Raw genomic sequence first — 21,409 nt, 5'->3', positions numbered from 1 at the left:
TTTTTTTTTTTTTTTTTGTCTTTGAATGTCTTCGAATATTCTTCTCTCTGGGCAGAGTAGGTGCATCCTATATAAGGCAGTGGGCTAGATCCAGAGGACCTTTGTGGTCCCTTTCAGAGAATCTGTACAGCCATATGTTCTCTGGTAGACGTGCGCCCATAGACATGAAATATGACTCTGCCTGTGTAGATATGGAAAACACTATTCTCTGTGTGATAACCATTGCTGAGTTTTTATTTCTTCCTATCCAAGCTCCATTTCTCTCATCACCCCACCCTCAGGTGTTGGGGTAAGGGAGCTGTTTGTGGCTAAAGCGGCAGAGTTGGGTCTTTTGTAGTCAATTTTCTCATCAAACTATTAATTGCTTTCACCTCTGATTTTACTACAAGTCCAGAACAAGGGGGACACTGTGGAAAGGGAGAAACAATGCCCCCAGAGCCATGCTCTACCCCCACCCCAGAAATGCCCTACCTTCCCCTCCCATTCTCCCCACAGACTGGATTTTCCTTATCAGATAATTTTTTTTTTTAGAGCAAAAGCTGGTTTCTACCCTAAGGCTGACCCACAGGTAAAGAAGCAAGTGATTTTCCTCTGTAGAGTTTGCCCAGATCCCCCAAGCTTTATAGTCCAGGAAGTAGCAAAAGCTCCCTCCCCTAATGGCAGCCTTGTTTTCCACGTGGCAGGTTCCCTCGTCTTCCCTTGGCAATTCCCAACTTTCCCTCCTCCTGACCCACCCTTCTCCCTTGCCCCAGTCTACATGACCGTCCTCATATTCTCTTTCCAGGCTTGGGGACCTAATTCAAATGGTACTGCCCAAGGCAGTGCTAAACTCCACACTCTGCCTCAGCCAACCACTCACGCCACAAGCCTTCGGGCCACAGGGTTCCTCTTCTTAAATGTCCACATTCCCTTTGTTAACTAGCCAAGGCCCTAGCTTTTATCCCCAGACTACTAACTGTGCCTGATACGTGGTCTTTAACTTAAAGCTCTCCTCTTTCCCTCGCTGTTGGATGCAGTACGAGAGCAAGGAAGGAGCACTCACTTCTCCACTTTCCTAAGTTCTGACAGGGCAAGTTGTTTATGACAAACCCAACTTATAAATTTCTGGCTTCCCGAAAGTTTTCTGAGAGTTAACTGCTGAACCCCCCGACATCAAAGGTTAGTATTCTCCCATGGCCATCAAGCCATGAAAATAAAGAATCTTTTCAATGCCAACTATGGCAGTAAATTCCAGGCAGAATGCCTCGAAATTGGGTATGGTGTTTGCTTTGGAGGGCTTTCCTCATTTGAGCTAAAAAAAGAAAAAACAAATCCCTTCTTTAAGAAGGCAGTGACCAAAAGAAGCAGTGTGGTGTGATGGAAAGCACACCAAATCTGGCAATAGACAGACCCAGGTTTGAGTCAACTCTGCCAGTTGCTAGCCCCCTTCTCTGAGCTGCCATTTCTGCAGATACAAGATAAAGAACAAAGATAATATCTACTGAGCATGGCTGCTGTGAAGAGAACATGAACTAAAATACAAAATGCACATTTTAAACAGTGAATTGTTATGGTGGTGGGTTCGAATCACTGACCTTTCAGTTAGCAGCCGAGCGCTTAACCAAAACATTAATTTTCTGCAAAAAACAACAACTATTTCCTGAACAATGGTTGTGTGCCTAGCTCTGCGCCAGGCAATGAGAGACATAAAGATAGAAGATGGAGGGCTTACAGTGTAATTCTTGCATTTATGGAGCCCTTCCTACTTATTCAAAGTACTTTTACGCCAACCTTCTCATTAAGTACAGCAAAGGTATGATAACTCCATTCTCCTGATGAGAAAATCGAGGCACAAACAGAACCAGGTCATAGAGCAAATGGAACACAGTTCTCCTGTGACCTAGTTAGAAATGGGGGTGAATTCTACTCTGCAAGTCCAACAGGACCGGGGACTACAATTGTACCCTAATGAAAGCATCTCAAAGTTCAGGCTGATAGCATGTTATTCCTTATTTACTCTGTGTCCCCAAATGCAGGCACCCCCCCCCAAAGGCATTCTATCAAGATATCACCTACCCACACACCAGCTGTGCATTCTTCCTCTGAAATAATCTAGTTGGATCATACTGGTTTTTAAAATCAAACCTGTTTTTCTTTTCAGTTGATGTTTCTGCCTGTCAACAGGCTTTCTTTATAACAGGGATTTCCTTTGCAGACTCCTGTCTGCCATTTGACTGAGTAGCAAGGGAGACTGCTGGGGGTAGCAGGCCTTCTCAAAAACAGGAAATGCCCATTTATCCAGAATGGGCAGAGACTAGGAGGCTCTGGCAAACTAAATGTTCTAATTGTCTCAGACTGTCCCTTGTTACAGTCCTCAGCTTCTGGCAATCCACCAAGTCTTCTAGGGAAAGCAAGAGGCACAGTAATGTTTGTTATAAATTTTAGCACACAGGAATATTAGGGTTCATTTGTAACAGGTTCTAGAAAGGAGCCAGGGCGAACATTCTGGTTGGCTCTGATGCTGCTTAGCTGAAAATTACTATGGATACCACCCATGCAAGGAGCCCTGGTGGTACAATGCTTAAGTACTTATCTGCTAACCGAAAGGTTGGTGGTTCAAACTCACCCAGTGGCTCCATGGGAAAAAGACCTGGAGATCTGCTCCCATAAAGACTACAGCCTAGAAAACTCTATGGGGCAGTTCTGCTCTGTCACATGGAGTCGCTATGAGTCGAAATTGACTGGATGGCACCTAACAACTACCACCACCCCCATGCCTTCAAATACACTAAAATGTGCTTTACTATTTAAACTCTGTGAACAGATCGAATCTGATGACTGAGGGCATTCAGGTCTTTTGCAGTGCCCTGCAACCCTCACTTTGGGAAGCAATTATCAGAGTAATAAGTCTATGGCAAAACTGTGTTTTCAGCTTTATTCCTTAGATCAGAGTAAGTTTGTTGAACATATATTGTAGGTTGCAAATAACATTGAATTAAAATAGTTTATGGTTTTCAAATATGGAGATTTCTTGACCAGTAAAATATTTCAACGCAATACTGAAAGGACATGAAATGAGCTAGTAGAGAGGCCTGATTAATATTAAACTTTATATAAAATAGTGACTGTGTCTTTATTAACTCAGTTTAGAGCTCTGTTACACAGATAATCAGTCTCTGAAGTCCTAATTTAGTCAATTTTTTTTCTTTTTTGCTAATTTCCTCCATTTTTTAGCAGGTACTCTAAACCTTAAGTTAAAATTTGTGTTTCAACCCTAATGTGATCTGCCTGGACTGTGACTATAGATAGACACATCTATCCTTAAAATGCGTTTTTGAAATAGTTGATGCCATGTAAATTCCACAACCGCCTCTTATTTACTATTGAATGTCACGAAGGTATCATTAAAATCATTACAAATCTATCTTTGTGAATCAAGCAAAAGCACTGAAAACCCTATTATCAACCCAAAGCTATTTAAAATCAAATTTGCCTTTCAAATTATCCTCATAAAAACCAGTTGTTAAGGGCGTTTGAGTGTGGGGCGCTCTGATGGACATTGCCTGAAGAGCCACTATATTCTCTGTTTAACCATGTGAGGCTTTTTTTTTTTTTTTAAAGGAAAGAAAGCAACAGTGTGTTGCCATGGGATAAGACTCCATAGTCCAACAAATTAGTGTAATTGAATTTCAGAGTCTGCCTTTTATCGTGGGCAAATGATTGTACATTAGACTTTGAAGAAGAAAGACTCATACAATCTTTCTATCTTTCCTTGTCTTTGGAGGCCATCTGCTGAGCTCTGTTTCTTCCATTAGCCCTTCGTGGCCAGTAATAAAAAAATGCAAAGCTCTTTAAATGATGAAAAGGAAGGAATTGTATAAAAGAGTTTGTTAGGATTGAAAGGGGCTGCTTCTCCCCTCATATACAAAGTGTGTGGCCCTCCACGGCACCAAATTATTCTGGATAAAGTGATTTTTTTCCTTTATCTTCAAATTTAGAATTGTTCTATGTATGCCTTGAACTCCCCCCTGCCAGTGTAAAATGCAAGACTGCCTTTTAAATTACAATGACTCACATTTTACTAGCAATTTGCACATTTTAAAATCTATTTTTCCAATGAGATTATTAAGGCCTGTATTACCTATTTGGCAGATGAAGAAACTGAGGCCAAAAAATGGTTAGATGGCCTTGTACTAATTAGTTGCTGAGCCCAGATGCTTCTTCCCCTGAAAATCAGTTGCTTTTCCTATAAAGCCAAAGTTGAAGTGCCTACATCTGGAAATATGTCACTGGGATGACTGCCATTGATCTAATCTCAGGTAATCCTTATAAGATTTTAGAATTTCTTCTTCCAATAAAAACAATTTTTCTCATTCTAGGTATAGTTTGATACCATGGGTCCTCCTCTGAAGCTCTTCAAAAACCAGAAGTACCAGGACTTGAAGGAGGCATGCATCAAAGATGGCAGACTTTTCTGTGACCAAACCTTTCTGCCTGAGAATGATTCTCTTTTCTTCAATCGGCTGCTTCCTGGAAAGGTGGTGTGGAAACGTCCCCGGGTAATTTTCCACTTTATGTCTCCCTCTTGACTTCCTTCATCATAACTCTACTTGTCCTGCTATTTCACTTACAAAACCTGCTGTGTATAGACCAATTTAGGAGACAATTTTAAACTGTGAAGTTTCATGGATCTGTGTTCCTGGATATAGTTTGAGGAGTTGTAAATTTTGGTCAAAAATTGTCAGAGTTAGTAATTTAAAAAGACCAGCAACAAAAAAAGACATAAAAGGAGATAGACCATGCTTGTTTTCTTTTGGTGGTTCATTCAAATAAATGTGGTAACTTGAAAAGCAACTATATTCTTGTCTCTCTGCTGGGTTACCTATCATAGTAACTTGAAGATAATCTCAGACTAGTGAAGAAAAACTCCTTACATGGTGAGGCTTTGAGCATAAATGAAATGGACTCCACAGGGACAAGATTTATTTTGCATTGTGCGAGGGAAACTTCTTTGCTACTCTTTAGATACCATCACCTGTATTCTCCCATAATTGCCAAAGTGGGATCCAAGTAGAATTGCAGTTCTTTTCACCACCTAGTAATAGTTACTATGGTTCTCTATAAAGATTACAGCCTAGGAAACCATATGGGGGCAGTTCTACTCTATCATATAGTGTTGCTGTGGGTTGGAACCCACTCAATGGCACACAACAACAACACTACTATGGACCTGTCTCAAACACCACTAACTCAAGGCTTGCCTTCTTCAGTGAGTAAGCTATCACTTTCTAGTTGCGATTTCCCTCACTTAAGCTCCTAAATGGAGTTTAAAATCTACTCAGTTTATGTAGGTTGCTGCCAGGTGGTGCCAGGATACTTTGGTCACTTCAAGGCTCCTGTCTTCTATGCCTCTCAAAGGACACGCCTCAGTTTATGCCCCTAGAGAATGACAGCCATTGAGAGTATTAGTCTTGGAGAAGTCCTCTCCATCAGAAGGAAGATTATTCTCCTCCTGCTTTTCTGTGGCTTCAGTTATTGACATCCCTGCAGATCAGATTTGCTGACCTGCAATAAAAATATGGGAAACATGAGCAGAATTCACTAACGACTAGTTGAGTGTGCAGAGAGGTAAGACTTTTTAAATTTCTTTCTTTCAGAAATCCACTGAGAGAATAAAGATATGTTGTGTGTGAGCCACTCTTATGAATGGATGGTGATAATGAGGGGTGACCACCCTTCTCAGATGCTTGGATATGAAGGACAGGAGATCAATACGGGAGAAATAGCTAAAAGGGAGGCAGGGAATTGAGGGAGGTTTTCTGGGAGGTGTCTTTAAAATAGGACAGATCTGAACATAATTTATAGGCTAGGGAGTAACCAGAAAAGAAGAGGTTGAAGACTCAGGAGAGAGAGGGAATGATCGATAGGATGAGATCCAAGAGGAGGTGGGAGGAGATCTGGTGGGTGGCAAAACTGCAAGCCGACATGAAGCCATTTCCCAGATGTGAACCAAGTAGACAGTGCTTCCTGTACTGGCCAGTCTTTAGACGTATCCTTCCCCCTCTGTCTTGGCTCAGTCCTTTGTCCTTTGCCTTCACCTTCCAAATTCTGTGGATAGAATCCTAGATGGATTAGCAAGGAAGGAAAAAATTTAATAACCATGGCAATAGTCCATCTGAAGCAAGCAATATACCTTCCAGGGTGAGAGAATGTCGGAGAGAGGGTGAACGGGGATGGGGAGAAAAATGAATCAACATTTATTGCATGCCTACTATGGCCAAGATACTGCTGTATATTTATGGAGTTTTCTATACCTTATTTCATTTCATTTCATCCTTATTTACCATGGCTTAGCAAAGTAGGTATTTTAAAAATTACTTTGATCATAATTCTTTTTCCTAGTTTTAAAAGAAAGGTAGATATTACCATGCCCATTTTATTAATTAGGAACTGGGACTCAGAAGGTAGAAATCTGCCCAGTGTCAGACTGCTAACAAATAGCACAGCTGGGATTTGAACCCAGGTTTGTCTCTAAAGCCCGTATTCTTTTTCTCTCTACCATGTTGCCGTTTCAGGGAGATGGAGTTGTTGGTGTCACTTCTTTTTGCTAAAATATGTGACTTCTTTCCAGCCAGTTCTCATATTCCTTCTCACTATGTTTTACATCCCTTAATTGATTCATAATATTCCTTTTGAGAACATACTGTGAGCATAGTCTTATGAAGCCAAAAGGGAGAGTTTCTCTAGAAATGTTTATTGAGCAACTACTCTATGCCAGCCTCTGTGCAAGATACAGACCTGTATCAGTTAGGGGGCTGCGGTGAGTCACTCCCATTCTAGTTGGAGATATTCATATTGAGCTTTCAAAGAGCTAAACAGTAAATTAATGTCAGATAAAAGAAGTGTTATTTTCAGTATACAGAGAGTAAATTTCGTAGGGTTTTGAAAAAGGAGAGATTATTGTGAATTGGAGTGGTCAGGGAAGTGTCTCTTGTGGGGAGTAGGAGAGGAAAAAGCTAAGGTTCTGGACCACCATCTGCACCTCCTCAAAAAGCTGTGGTTTCCTTTCCAGCCAGGGTGGAGGCCAGGCTTGTGGTCAAGAACCATATCAAAGGTCTCTAGCCTTGCCTTAAGTAAGTCAAGAGAGAGTGAGGGCTTCTGAAATGGCTCAGGAAGACCAAATGTGTCGTTGGCCTCATTTGCTTCATTGGCAGGGTTGAGATCCTGATTTGCAGGGAAGATTACAGACATCTTGTCCCTTAGCATGCCCCGTAGCCTCCTACTCAACCAGGGCTGTTATCTGATGTCTCCACAATGGAAGGATCATGATTAACCTGATGTTTCCTGTCTCTTCTGTGTTGAAAAGCTTTCGTTTTTATAGGCCTCTATGCCTGTAAACACCATTAATAGTTGAACAAACTGACTCTAGCCTAGCCCCCACCATCCTGAGCCAGGATTGGGCTCCCCTCCCTCCCACTTGCCACTTCCTTGGTGAGTCCTAAGGATCCACTTTAGATAGACAGGAATTCTGAGAGTGTTTTGCAATTTTTCAAAGCCAGGTCATCTGCTCATACCCTCCAGAGGAAAATCCTTCTCCTTAAGTCCCCCAGTGGTCCAATGGCCCCAGCTCTTGTCTTAGCTTTCTGGGTATACAACCATATTACCTGACACCATGTGCTCCTGGACTTCTGTGCTGTCCTGAGGTCTTAACATATAAAGTCTTCATAACTTCTAGGAGCTAAGTTATACAGAGTTACAGTGTGATCATAAGACTGCAGGTAGGATTTTTAGCCTGAAATCTGCCTGCCAAATTCCCATAGAAAATCTCTTCTCCAGTGCCCTCCAGCCTCTTTCCCCTCAACCCCTCTCTGGCTTTATTCCTGACTGACTCATACCCAGCTACAATAGAGTCAGACATATCTAATCCCCACTAAAATGGAGCAAAGCATCATAGGAATCTGCACTGCCAACTGTGGGGGAGTAAGAGCACCTGCACAATTCTGTCAGCTTTTCTGGTCAAGTTTTGAGTTCAGCCTCTACTACCACTACCTCTGCCCAGCTCTGCCTCTGGGAAATACCCTCTACTGGGGCCATTTTGCTACATTTTCTGTATGGAAGGAGGGTCATGAGGTTTTGATTTAAATCCATGGTAGTAGGAATGGAAGGGAAGGGCTGATGAGTGGAGATGTTAGAAGCAGAATGTACAGGCTTAAATGATAGATTGCATGTGAAGGAGCAGTAAAGGAGGAAACACTTTTTTCTTTGTGATAATGGAAATTTCCAGTTACCAGCTGAAGGTGGCATCTCCTCTGGACAATAATTTTGGCCTACCGTGTTTACGAATTTTTCTTCCCAAAGGTCATGTCCCCCTACCCTAATAGTCCTAAGTGGTTTCTACTTTTTACATTACTAAAGAGAGTTAAATAGTCTTACACCCTTTCTCTCCATCTGTCCTATTTATTTTAAATTCTGTATAAAAAAATTTAACAGCTTTACTGAAGTATAATTTATATACCATAAAATTCACCTGTTTTAAGTGATTTTTAGGAAGTTTACAGAGTTGTGCAACAATTACCACAATCACTTTTAGAACATTTTCATTATCTTAAAATGAAATCATATCCATTAGCAGTCACTTCCCACTCCTCCCTACTTCTAGCCCTGACAACCACCAATCTACTTTCTGTCTATGGATTCGCCTATTCTGGACTTTTCCTATAAATGTAATCATGCAATACATGGCCTTTTGTGACTGGCTTCTTTCACTTAGCATAAGCGTCATCCATGTTGTAGCATGTATCAGTTTCTATCCTTTTATTGACGAATAGTATTCCACTGAATGGATATATAAATTCTTCCTAATAAAGCAGTTTGGGATTCATACCTAGAGTCTCCTAGCAGAAGTCTGAAGGTTCAAGTAGGAAGAAAATTACTTAGTGACTTGGATGTCTAGGTTGGGAATGGAAGTTGGGCTTAAGAGGGGCAACGGATTTGATTCCCAAGCTCCATACTGAGTTTTCCTTGGAGATGTTAGGAAGGAAGAAAAAGTTTTATTGATGACGAGATCTTCGTGAAGCAGTAAAATTACCCAGCAGGTAAAGTGGACCTATAAATGCTCCGTCTGGAGATTCAGTTTTCTAAGGAAGAGATAATGGCTACTTGGACTAGCTTACAAAGCCCTCTGGTCCCAGATGGCAGCTCTGTGCAAATTTGGCCCTGGGCCTTCTAGTACTGCTTAGAGCCCTGGACTTAGTCATAATGTACTTACTATAGGGATGTCCTCACTGGCAGGTGTCCACACCCACATCTCCCCAGTACCGCTAGACTGCATGTGGCACTTTTGAAAGTTTTTCACCCTTCTGGCTGCTGGTTTTCTGGGCAGCCTTTCTTTCTTTCTTATTTTTATTTTTTTGTGCTTCCTAAGGTTTACCCTGGACCTCAATGTTTATTGTCAGTAAAACGCACCTGTGTGACTAAAAAAATAAATAAGTAAAACTGCTAAAGATAGGGATGTGGTAGGCGCAAAGGGAGCCACATAGAGTGATTTGTGCAGGGCTCCAGGCTTCGTAATGGACGCCCCTCAAAGGTCTCTGGGAGAGGGGATTAGGTGAGGACATTGGGAGGATTCCTCAAAGCTCAGCTAAGAGAACATACTTCCTGGAGAAACTGCTTTGCTTTGCTTTGCTTGTAGAAGGTTTTGGCCTGGGATTGGGGGTGGAGATGGGGACAGGATGGACCATTCCTGGATTTACTCTTGTTGCTCGACTTCTTAGTTGTATGTTTCCCTAAGAAATGATTTTTCCTTGACAAACAGCCCAGTTCAAAGATCACTTCAACTGTGCCAGCACAGCTGGTAGCCATTAGGGGCTCAGCATCTCCCCTCCCTCCCAAGCCACCCAAATATGTGAATATGTGAGCTGTGACCTCTTCCCCACCCTCACTCCAGCAGAGCTCAGGCTGAAATGTCCCATCTGCACTCTGAATCTCAGCTTTGAGTAAAAAAAAATTTTCCCCAGCCTTGCTTCCTTACCTCCAACAGGAAGACACCCAGTGTGTCCAAAACTAGGGGGAAAGTCAATAAAACATTCATTTTATTGTTTTCAAATTCTTCACCAAAAAGTCCATTTGGCTGTTAGATTTTCATTGGCTCGTTACCCTTTACCCTTTCTATCTTCTTGGCTGCTTTCTACTCTTTTAATTCCTTAATTTCTTAAAGAGGTAGAAGATGTAGCTTAATAAATATTTGTCTCCCATATTTTAGCTTAATAAGGATTTGTCTCCCATATTTCACATCATGGTGTTGACATATAGCAAGGGATTGATATCTGTTTAGTGAATTGAATTGAGAAGATTAAAGCATAGTTAGCCTCTGGGTAGGGGGAAACCAGCAGATGACTTATGTAAGTCTTCCAGAAAGGTGGAGGGAGCTTTTAGGTGAGTGTTAAGTAAAGCTGCATAAAACACTTGCATGGGTGACTGAGAGAGGTGGTAGCATCTCTGTCCCTGTAGAGCTTCATGACGTGGTGGCCACTGATAAGCCTAAACACTGAGGGACGACGGACCAGTTGAGGTCTTGAGGTGTCTTTAATGGTATGTGGTTTTGAAGAATCTAAAACTTTAGTCCAAGCTCTCCTGCTAACTAGCTAGATGATCAGAGGCAAGTTACTTAACCTATCTGGGCCTGCTTCCTCATCTGTAAAATGAAGAGGTCGAACTAGATAGGCTCTAAAGTTCCTTCCAGCTTTGACATTCTAAGACTAAATTTATTATGTTTTAAACTCATTGTTAAATAGCCATCAGGTATGAGGAGAAGTGAAGTAAAATAGGCATGGGCAATTTATAAGAGGAAATGGAAAAATTAGTTTTTCCCCAAATTTATATTCTCCCATGATTATACACATGAGTACACACACACATATACAAAACCACATTTAGCTTAGGTACACAGGAGAATAATTACCAGTTCCTGAATTTGAATTTTGTGTATAAAATCTTTTTGCTCATTTATGTGAACCTTTATGTCTTGAATAGAAGCTAACATGCCAGAGTGTTGACTGAGCCTAGGTCTCTGCTATGAAATGAAAACCTTGTGGAAATACAAGACACTGTAATGTAACTCTATGTTAAAACTCCAATAACTCTACGTCAAACCAGCAAATAATTTACCTTAATCTTCTAAAAGCATGCCTTTTCACATATCAAATGTCTGCTTTATTGTTTTTCCATGCTTGGAAATGATGGTACGCATCATCTAGGTCCAAGAAATCATCGTATAACTTTATATCTTGCTCCCAATAAAATGGTAACACCCTAACCCTGGAAGGAAAAACCATGCTTAGGATCTTAGAAAAGGCAAAGAAACCATGAGAACAGTAAGAATATCAGGGTCTAACTCACCCAACACACCTGCTTTATGTTCCATAAGTTAAAAAAACAGGCAACTCCCTAAAAAGGTATTTATAGTCTTCTCCCAAGACAAAAGTAGTAATGAGACACCAGACATGCATCTTAAAAAAAAAGAAAAAAGAAAGAAACCCAGAAAAGCCAAAGCTGACAACCCACCTAACCATCTCCTTTTGGCAGAGGGATGCCCAATTAATCTTCAGTTTGGACTTGTCCCTGCCTAGGATGCCCATTCCTTTTCAGAATTATTTTGGCTTTTAAAGACTGTATCGGATGTTTCATTCTGTAGACCAGACCCTTCATCAAAGAGAATTATGTTCGTTAAAAAAGAGAGAGATTTGATGATCAGAAAAATACAGCTGTCTCGATGTAATAATTTCTAAAAAGGATATATGTCTAGATTTTCTTTCCATTTGAGACTAGGATTTATTTCTTCTGAGTAAGCTGAATATCAAGGTACTGGCCAAAGGCCTCCTCCATGAGACTTTCTCCATCTACTCAAGACTTCATTGTTATTTCCTGCCTTTGAACTCCCCAGGTGCTGATAGCCTGAGTGACACAATTATGTCTTCAATTAGATGGTGTCATGTATACTGCTATGTCTTTGCCCATGCTTGTCTCTGTTAATGCCTCTATACCCCTCCTTTGTCCAACTGCCTAACTCTAGTCATCCTTAAAGCTTCAACTCAAACGTCACCACTTCTGTGGAACCTATTCTAACTACCTTGCAAATAAATGGCTCCACTGTGCCCTCATCATATTGTATGGAAATTGTGTTATATGGGTCCCATTTTCCTACCCACAGTGGAAATGGCACAGTGGGGGAAGGTACACACATATACCCTAAACAACTCTGCCCCTACTGTCTGCCCTGGCCCCCTTGGAACATCCCCTGTGGGGAGAAGAGTGTCTGCTGAAGTGCTCCTGTGAGTGGTCTATTATCATTTGCCATTAATGCTGCCACCATATATATTTGCCCAAAGATGTGAAAAAATATGGTTGCTATGGAGACCACTGTTGCCTTTGCTTTATGTTAGAAAAGGGCTTCATGTATAAGGTTTCCTGACTCATTTTCCCAGAGGGGAAAAGCATTAATGTTCACCTCCATCAGACCTTGTCTCTTAGATTCAATCATCCTTCCAAGTACAGGTACTTTAGAAAAATATCATCTTGACAAAATAGGGTCAGAATGTACTGTGATAATTTCTAGTCCTCCACTTTAAGAGCTCACTGATGTGGTGAAAATTCTTCCAAACCTCAATGATAGCTTTGTTTAAGGGCCCCCATCAGCAAATCTCAACCTATCTCATTGTATCCCCTCCACAACCTGGTCTCAACCTACTCCTCTTTACATTTCTCCTGCCATTTCCCCACATAACCCTTTTCCTCACAACATCCTAAATTTTCCCTTTATTCCAACTATTAAAATCTTGGTTATCTTTCAAACCCCACCTCCTCTGTGAAGCCTGCCCTGATTAGCTCAGCTTGTAATGACTCTTGGAAAACACTCTTACCAGACTCTTATAATCAATTGTTGCATCCACAGGACATCTGTGATGATCCCCATCTGATTGTGGGCAACATCAGCAACCATCAGCTGACACAAGGGAGACTGGGGCACAAGCCAATGATCTCTGCATTTTCCTGTCTGGCTGTTCAAGAGTCGCACTGGACAAAGGTATTCCCCCTCCTGTGGACCTCACTCAGTTTCCAACTTCATGTCTTTAAGAACTTTAGGAAAAGTCAGCTCATGAACTTTCTTAGACGGTTTTATTCCCCTAAGGCAGAGGTATGAACTAGGCGACTTTATCTCCTATTTTATTATGAAAACTTTCACAACTACAAAAGAGTTAAATTTTACAGTGAAGACTTATATATCCACCTAGATTCTACCAGTAACATTTTACTCTACTTGCTTTGCCACATATAACAGTTGATCTTTTCGTTTTAATATATATATATAATAATATTAGTCTTTATACCTCCTGGGGTACAAATTCAGTAGGGACCAGGAAGTCACTAATAGATCTGAATAACAGGAAAGGTGAGAAAAATGGAAATAGATCTGCGAAAAGTTTCTAACAAATTATTAATAATGCAAAAATCCCTTTGGCACTCATGTAGAGTTCAAGGCAATGAAGTGTTGATTTGATTTGGGAAAGAGTTAGAGTATTTTCCCCAGAAAAATCATTTTAAAAGATTAATGTGAAATTGTTATATAAAAAGGAGATACGAAAAAGAGAAGGTGTTACATTTAATTTTATTCAAGGTATGAATACATGAAATCTATAAGATGCCCCTTTAAAAACTTAGGGCACAGTGGGCCTTGTGTTTTGATTGGTTTTATTTTGTAAAATGCCTTGTTTAATAGTTATACATGCAGCCATGACTATGCCTGTAAAGTCCATTTCTCATCATCTAGTTGGTATATTGTCTGTAGAAACTGTTTAATCCCTTACTGGTAGTCCTCAGCCACTCTGTGTACTCCTGTGTGCATTCAGGCAGCCATGGTAATAACATCCTTAGCAAAACTGAATTGGGGAAGCAAAAGTTGTGGACAAAATACCTTATCTATAACTTCCCCAGGTAGTCTCAAACCAGGGGTATTTGGTGTGCTTCATGTTGCCACACGGATTTGCCAGGAGTTAATTGTATCAATATCTGTTGAATGACATTTTATGGGATGTTCTTTACTTTTCTAGACAATCCCCCACCCTAAGGAACAAGAATGGGACCCTCGAAAACCAAATAAATATGCTGGAATATTTCGCTTCCGTTTCTGGCATTTTGGAGAATGGACTGAGGTGGTGATTGATGACTTACTGCCCACCATCAATGGAGATCTGGTCTTCTCCTTCTCCACCTCCATGAATGAGTTTTGGAATGCTCTAATGGAAAAAGCTTACGCAAAGTAAGGAAGGAGGTCGACTAGTCGGTGGTCAGGGCACATGGAGAAAGGAAAGCTACATTCATCCTTGGGAGCTCATTCCCTCCCCGCCCAACCCCTGAGTTCAAGTTTGGTAGAATCTCTGTGAAATCCGAGGCATTATTTTGGGCCTAGGTCTGGCCCTCAGAAATCCAAGATAGGAGAAATCAGCTGTTTAGAATTCCTTTAAATCCCTATCTTCTCCTATGCACCCCTTCTTGCAGCTAATCTGCAAATCATGTGCATTATGGCCTCAAGTTTTCTCCTTGTCTAATATCTACCTGTAGAAAGAAGTTTCTGCTCAGCCTATCCTTGATCAACATAGTTTAAGCCTAGAATTTTCTTATGATAATCATCTCAATAGCTCTCATTCCATACCTAGAGAAAAGCCAGCTGGTAAAGCCTGGGGAGGGACTTTTCTAATTCTTGGGAACATCACGTCCTTGACCTGAAAAATACTTTTAGAAAGATAAATTTGCATTTTTGCCCCCAGGCTGCTTGGCTGCTATGAGGCCCTAGATAGTTTGACCACCACTGATATCATCGTGGACTTCACTGGCACGTTGGCTGAAACTGTTGACATGCATAAGGGAAGATACACTGAGCTTGTTGAGGAGAAGTACAAGCTGTTCAAAGAACTGTACAAAACATTTACCAAAGGAGGTCTGATCTGCTGCTCCATTGAGGTTTGTGTTCACCGAGAAACAACTGCTCTATGCTCACTCTTGGCAGAGGATACTACACATTTTAGTAGAAAGCATAGCCTTAACCCAGAGGTCCATGAAAAGTCATTATGGAACTCAGAAAACTAACATACAAATTGGGCCCTGGTGCAGAGACTGAGGAGCTTTAACTTTCATCCTTTTGTACTAGTCATTCTCCTGGGGGCCAATGCAGCATCCCAGCTGATGTAAATAGCTCTCCCCCTTGATTCCTCCTGCCTCTGCTCCATATCGAAGTTACAGCTGCTTACTCAAGGAATGAACCAACCCCAACAAATTTTGATGAAGTTTGTATCAATGCACTACAGTGGATAGTTTACATCGGAATTGCTTAAGTGAGGTTGTTATAGTACATTCTTTATTATTTCCTTTGCTTCACTTATTTTGTGTCATCTTAGGTGTCAGGATCAAATTTTAATCTGCATAGGGAAAATTAGCTTCAACCATACTGGCGTAAACCAATCAAGGAAGACGGGGAGCCAAAGGGTCTGGGCCTCCCAATTCCTGTGCCCTTATGTATGTATCATTCTTTGCTGTTAGCCTCCCACTCAGGAGGAACAGGAAGTTGAAACTGATTGGGGTCTGCTGAAGGGCCATACCTACACCATGACTGATATTCGTAAGATCCGTCTTGGCGAGAGACTTGTGGAGGTCTTCAGTACTGAGAAGCTGTACATGGTTCGCTTGAGGAACCCCTTGGGAAGACAGGAATGGAGTGGCCCCTGGAGTGAAATGTAAGTGGCATTCCACTTTGACTGTTACTTCCCCAAAGTCCTGTGGTTCTTCCAAGTCCATCCCTCCGGATAGCTAGGAGACTCTCAATGCTCAGTGGCATCAATGGGCTCTTGTCAGGCATCAAGTCTGTGACTCAGCCAGAAGTGAGATAAAGCAGGCCCGATCCTCATGCATTTCGTTCCTTTGGCACCATGTTTACTGTAGAAAGTCAACGGCAAGCAGAACAGCTCAACCCTTTGTTGTTTATTTTCCTTTAGATCTGAAGAATGGCAGCAACTGACTGCAGCAGATCGCAAGACGCTGGGGCTTGTTATGTCTGATGATGGAGAGTTTTGGTGAGGAGAGGTTTTCTGAGCTGCAGATATTGGAGTTTCTACATGGAACTACAGGGCTAGGTATTAACTGTCATCTTCATTTCTTTCCTGTGCTCCTTCTATTCAGGATGAGCCTGGAGGACTTTTGCCGCAACTTTCATCAACTGTATGTCTGCCGCAATGTGAGCAACCCTGTCTTTGGCCGCAAGGAGCTGCAATCAGTGCTAGGATGCTGGACTGTGGATGATGATCCCCTGATGAACCGCTCTGGAGGATGCTATAACAACCGTGATACCTTCCTGCAGAATCCCCAGGTTTGAGTCATTTTTTTTTCTTTGCCTCTGAGTTATTCAGAAATTAGAAAACCAGGTCTCATCTTGGTCCTTTCTGGAGTATTTCATTAAGGGTGATTTTTCAGTGCTGGCATCAGTTCTTCCATTTGCAGCTATTGTGTAATATTGATCAACTAGGATCCCTAGGGATTGGTTAGGATGCTGTAAGCACAGCAGAGACTGTGTCTCTTGATAGAGACATACGTTAGCAACATTATCAAATCTGAGTCTCCTCCTCTGGCTGCCTCTCTCCTAGCCATACTGCCTGATGTGGCTCTTTGACAACCTTTGCTTTCTTGTAATGGTTCCACATTGGAGAGAAAGGTTCTGCTCCCAGGTGCTTTCTCGATTCTTTCTCACTTCTCTTTACTGCTCATCTGTTCTCTTGGTTACACATTTACTATATGTATCCTCTTTCTCATGCCAGGTGCCTTCTTTGAATCCCATCATTATGTCTCCCTTTTCTCATCTTGAACCAGGTCATTTTTCTCAGGATTTGAATCACTGCCCTGTCAATGATCCTATCCTGTTCACTTCCCATTATAATGCTACTCCAGGTGACACATTAGGTACGGGTCAAGCCCAGGTACACCCCAAAGCAAAATATCTAACGGTCCAAAGCCTGAATTTGTAATAACCTGGATGGTTTTATCCCCAAATGTGCTGATGAGTTAACTCACAGGAGACAATTCTTCTGACTGTACTGCTGTCTTACTAACCATAGGCCTAATTGGCCAGGCATTTTGGAAGATACTAAGGCTGGTTAGCTGATTTACTTAACTCATGCTTTTCTTCCATCTTGCGCATTTTAATTGTCCCTAAAGAAAAGAAAGAACTCCTATTACTCCCACCTCACTCCCATTTACAACCCTGGAAATGTCCCAAGTATCAGGCACATATACCAAGCTGGAGAAATGGCCCTTCCAGCTTCACTTTAAGTGTATGCACATGGTTGACCTTTGACAGGGCCTTGTGAGCCTATGGCTCTGCATCTGTTTTCTGTTTCTTTCTAAAGGGAGGGAAAGAGAGAGGAAGAGAAGGAGAGAGAAAGAGGGAAGAGGGAGAGCGAGTGAGATGATGCCTTTTAGTTTTAGTTCCCAATAGCACCACGATTCTCCACATGATGTTGGAAAGTCTCTGGCATAGGCCTGCAACTCCTCTAAAGTGATAGGAAAGCATCAATTCTCTAAGGAAGTGGATCCAGCCCCTCCACAAGCCACATGACTGAATGGTAATAGGAGACTAGCCCGGGGGGTGCTGCAGTGTCAGGCTGAGTCAAACAAGAACCTTTTCTGTTTTTCTGGATTCTGAAATTTTTTTTGTATACAACTTTTAAGAACAAGGGGAAATAATAAGAAAATAAGATCATACCAGGAACCTACTAAAACCAAGCATACTCTCTTCAGCATTGAAGATGTAGGAATGAAATTGTCCCTGAACACATGCTGAATGTCACAGGGGGAATCAAGTGTTATGATTTACACCTAGCAAGTCAATGAATTACTCAAGGCCTCATTGTCTGGTCAAAAGCAATGGCCAGTAAAATCACCCAACTCTCTATGCTTCCCAATGTAGTTTTCTTCCCTGAAATCTGAGCTGACTCATCTGAAATGGAAGTTCTAACTAAGCTTTCTGATTACCTATTTCTCTTAGTACATCTTCACTGTGCCTGAGGATGGGCACAAGGTCATCATGTCACTGCAGCAAAAGGACCTGCGCAATTACCGCAGAATGGGAAGACCTGACAATTACATCATTGGCTTTGAGCTCTTCAAGGTAAGAATGGGTATTTGGAACAGAGAATATGATGGCAAGCAGAGTCAAAACTAGGAAAATTTAGGCTTTAGGGGAATTATGAAAGGCCTGAGGATAAAGAAGGCAGAGGACCTAGGATCTTCCACCATAAAAACTCTCTGATGTGAACAGAGTAGAGTATTTCATCCTATCTCATTCTCAGGTGGAGATGAACCGCAGATTCCGCCTCCACCACCTCTACATTCAGGAGCGTGCTGGCACTTCCACCTATATTGACACACGCACTGTGTTTCTGAGCAAGTACCTGAAGAAGGGCAACTATGTGCTTGTCCCAACCATGTTCCAGCTGGGCCGCACCAGTGAATTTCTCCTGAGAATCTTCTCTGAAGTGCCTGTCAAGCTCAGGTTATTTTCTTGGCCAGTCCCTGCAAACTCCTATTCTCTGCTTTGCCTCCAGTCCTAACACCCTTGACCCTTCTTCTTCTAAGCAGACACTCAATGGGACAATTTGTTCAAATCAGACTCAACTGAAGCTACAGCAATAAAAATGTTTCTCTGAGTGGGTTTACGAGAAATTCCCCAGTGGAGGTCTGAGCTTCAGAGCTCTGAGCTGCCATTTAAGTGGAGCAGGCCTATAGCCTAAGCTCTTTCACTTACAGTTTTTCTTCTGTTCCCTGGCTGACTCGCCATTCTCTTAAACAGCTGGCACTCCTCACTGCTCTTCTATTATGTTGTGAGTACTGGATCATCAAAGCTACTTTGTCACCCCATCCTGTCTAATCAGATCATTATCTGCTGGTCCTTAAAGCAAGCGGAAAAGAAAACATATTCATAAAATATAGGCCCTGTCTCAGGAGGAATGGGCTAGGTCACTCAGCATCTTCTGTCTTCAGCAACAATGTCTGCTTTGGTAGGCCTATCTCTTCATCTGGCATTTATCATCAGATAACTTATCTTCTTTTTGATGTTCCAGGGAACTGACTCTGGACATGCCGAAGATGTCCTGCTGGAACCTGGCTCGTGGTTACCCAAAGGTGGTTACCCAGATCACTGTTCACAGTGCTGAGGGTCTGGAGAAGAAGCATGCCAATGAATGTAAGAACTACAGGGGAGTCTGGGAAAGAAAAACTCAGTTTTGTTTCTTGTATGTATGGTTCAAAGAGATGGTCACAAATGATTCTCTCTGGTGGTATTTTAGTCTAGGGAGGTAAGGGTGGATGTCAACTGTGGCAGAGAATGGGATGTAAACTTCGTTGGGCCAGGGCTATGTAATATTCATCTTTATGATATGGAAAAGGAAAGGGATTTAGAACAAAAGTTGAGTCCTAGGTCATACTGGTGTTTCGAGTGTTATGCAGAAAGCCCCAGAGTAGACTTATTGAGATAGCCTTTTGCCTGTCTAGAAAGGGAACTTTAATCTTCACTGTATTAAAAACAAATATCACTTTGTTCCAGCTGTAAACCCATATTTGATCATCAAGTGTGGAAAGGAGGAAGTCCGTTCCCCTGTCCAAAAGAATACTGTTCATGCCATTTTCGATACCCAGGCCATTTTCTACAGAAGGACCACTGACATTCCTATTATAATACAGGTAAGAATGCAAACAGGAGCCCCTAGGGTGGCTCGTATTCAGTAGCAGATACTAGATTATCCCAAGTTCCTCAAATATTGCTAGGCTGTAGAGCAAAGGGTTATCCTGTTTGTTTGTTTTTCTTTTTTGTTTGTCTGCTTATTTTGTACTCAAAGACACTTCCCATAAGGTACAGACACTGACTTGCTTAATCTCCACCCTAAATATGCTTTTTTCCCTTTCATTGTGGACATGATCCCAAATGCTCATGGTTATATATGTGCACACATATATCGTAAAATCCCATGAGGGGAAATATATGCCAGTTCAGATGACACTCGTGTTGCTAGGTCAGGATGGACCACTGCAGTCTGGCAGAATTTTTCGGACTGAATGCGTCTGACCAGCTGCATTTAGCTAACCATCCCACAGGTCAAGGATGATCCTGAGCTCTGCTTCCTTGCTTTTTCATCTGTACTCTTTCAGGCATCCTTCTCTCAGTCAAAGGCATCAGTAAAAAACAAGATGGTCCTTGATTTTTAAACAGACCTTTCCAAGCTCAGCATTAGGTTCTAGATGCCACTGGGCAAAGGCCAATCTCACAGAAGGTTGCTAATCCTCATTTCCTTGACTTGTCTTCCCAGGTGTGGAACAAACGAAAATTCTGTGATCAGTTCTTGGGGCAAGTTACTCTGGATGCTGACCCCAGTGACTGCCGTGATCTGAAGTCTCTGTACCTACGTAAGAAGGGTGGTCCAACTGCCAAAGTCAAGCAAGGCCATATCAGCTTCAAGGTTATTTCCAGTGATGATCTCACTGAGCTCTAAATCTCCTATCCTGGAGAATCCTGACAGAGCTTTGATTTCCTGTCAGGTGTTAAGCCTTATCTCAGATATACAACCTTTAGAAAGAAAGAAATTCACAGTAATTAACTTTTTCTCTCTTCTGATTAGTCCCCCATACCTCCTGATCCAAGTAGCATCAGTAGCTATGTAACCTATATACCTCCAGCAGCTGGACAGGGGGAGGTGACAGTCCCATGTGGAGATCATAACAACAAATAAAAGATCTCTGGGGCTTCTGGGGGTGAGATTCAAGCAGGACAATAACAAGGGCTTGGGCACCTTACAGATGTCTTTGCTGCTTCCACATGTCCAATATATCCCCCCTGTAGGGCATGTTGAGGAAGGAGGAGGAGTGATCAAGGCCAAGCTGGTCTAGCCTGACATCTCAGCTCCTGACTGAATACTGCAGACTTCTCAGCAGCATTTCAACCAGTAGCCAGAGCCTGCTTATAAGTCCCCAACCCTTGCCACCACACAATCTTCACCACCACCACCATCACCTCCAGAAAGTATAGTCCTGCCTTAACCCAAGTCACCCCCCACAGTAAGTTTTACCTTCATGTTGAGGAAGCTTCCTAGGTGCTTAATCAAGAACTGGAGTTCAATGAAAGATTAAAGTTGGCAGCCAGTGTCTGTGGGCAAGCAAGGCCTTGGCGGTGCAAAGGGCCTGAGCTCCAGCTCATTGGAAGCCAGCTGTGTGCCACAAGAGGGAAAAATGGAAGAAGCTGCAGTGGGAGACAAAGCCTCAGTCGCCCACCCACCCACACACACATACACTCACACATGCGCACATGGGCGCACACAAACTACCATTCAGGCTGTCAGTG

The 21,409-nt window shown here is 42.1% G+C and overlaps 1 protein-coding gene across 1 annotated transcript in view; it reads left to right on the top strand.

Annotated features, from left to right (window-relative positions):
- Positions 1–20,987, top strand: part of CAPN6 (calpain 6) — a 23,588-nt gene extending 2,601 nt beyond the window's left edge. The window contains exons 2-13 of the mRNA XM_004379777.1: positions 4,359–4,538; positions 12,929–13,060; positions 14,085–14,293; positions 14,802–14,994; positions 15,571–15,764; positions 16,023–16,100; positions 16,207–16,393; positions 18,065–18,187; positions 18,369–18,571; positions 19,140–19,261; positions 19,622–19,758; positions 20,382–20,987. Coding sequence (XP_004379834.1) covers positions 4,374–4,538; positions 12,929–13,060; positions 14,085–14,293; positions 14,802–14,994; positions 15,571–15,764; positions 16,023–16,100; positions 16,207–16,393; positions 18,065–18,187; positions 18,369–18,571; positions 19,140–19,261; positions 19,622–19,758; positions 20,382–20,564 — 1,926 coding nt within the window. The 5' untranslated portion in view covers positions 4,359–4,373 and the 3' untranslated portion in view covers positions 20,565–20,987. The remainder of the gene's footprint in view (positions 1–4,358; positions 4,539–12,928; positions 13,061–14,084; positions 14,294–14,801; positions 14,995–15,570; positions 15,765–16,022; positions 16,101–16,206; positions 16,394–18,064; positions 18,188–18,368; positions 18,572–19,139; positions 19,262–19,621; positions 19,759–20,381) is intronic.
- Positions 20,988–21,409: the final 422 nt, after the last annotated feature.

Source organism: Trichechus manatus, unplaced genomic scaffold (assembly GCF_000243295.1).
Source record: "Trichechus manatus latirostris isolate Lorelei unplaced genomic scaffold, TriManLat1.0 scaffold00068, whole genome shotgun sequence".
Taxonomy (NCBI): domain Eukaryota; kingdom Metazoa; phylum Chordata; class Mammalia; order Sirenia; family Trichechidae; genus Trichechus; species Trichechus manatus.
This window is presented reverse-complemented; position numbering and strand designations above follow the sequence as displayed.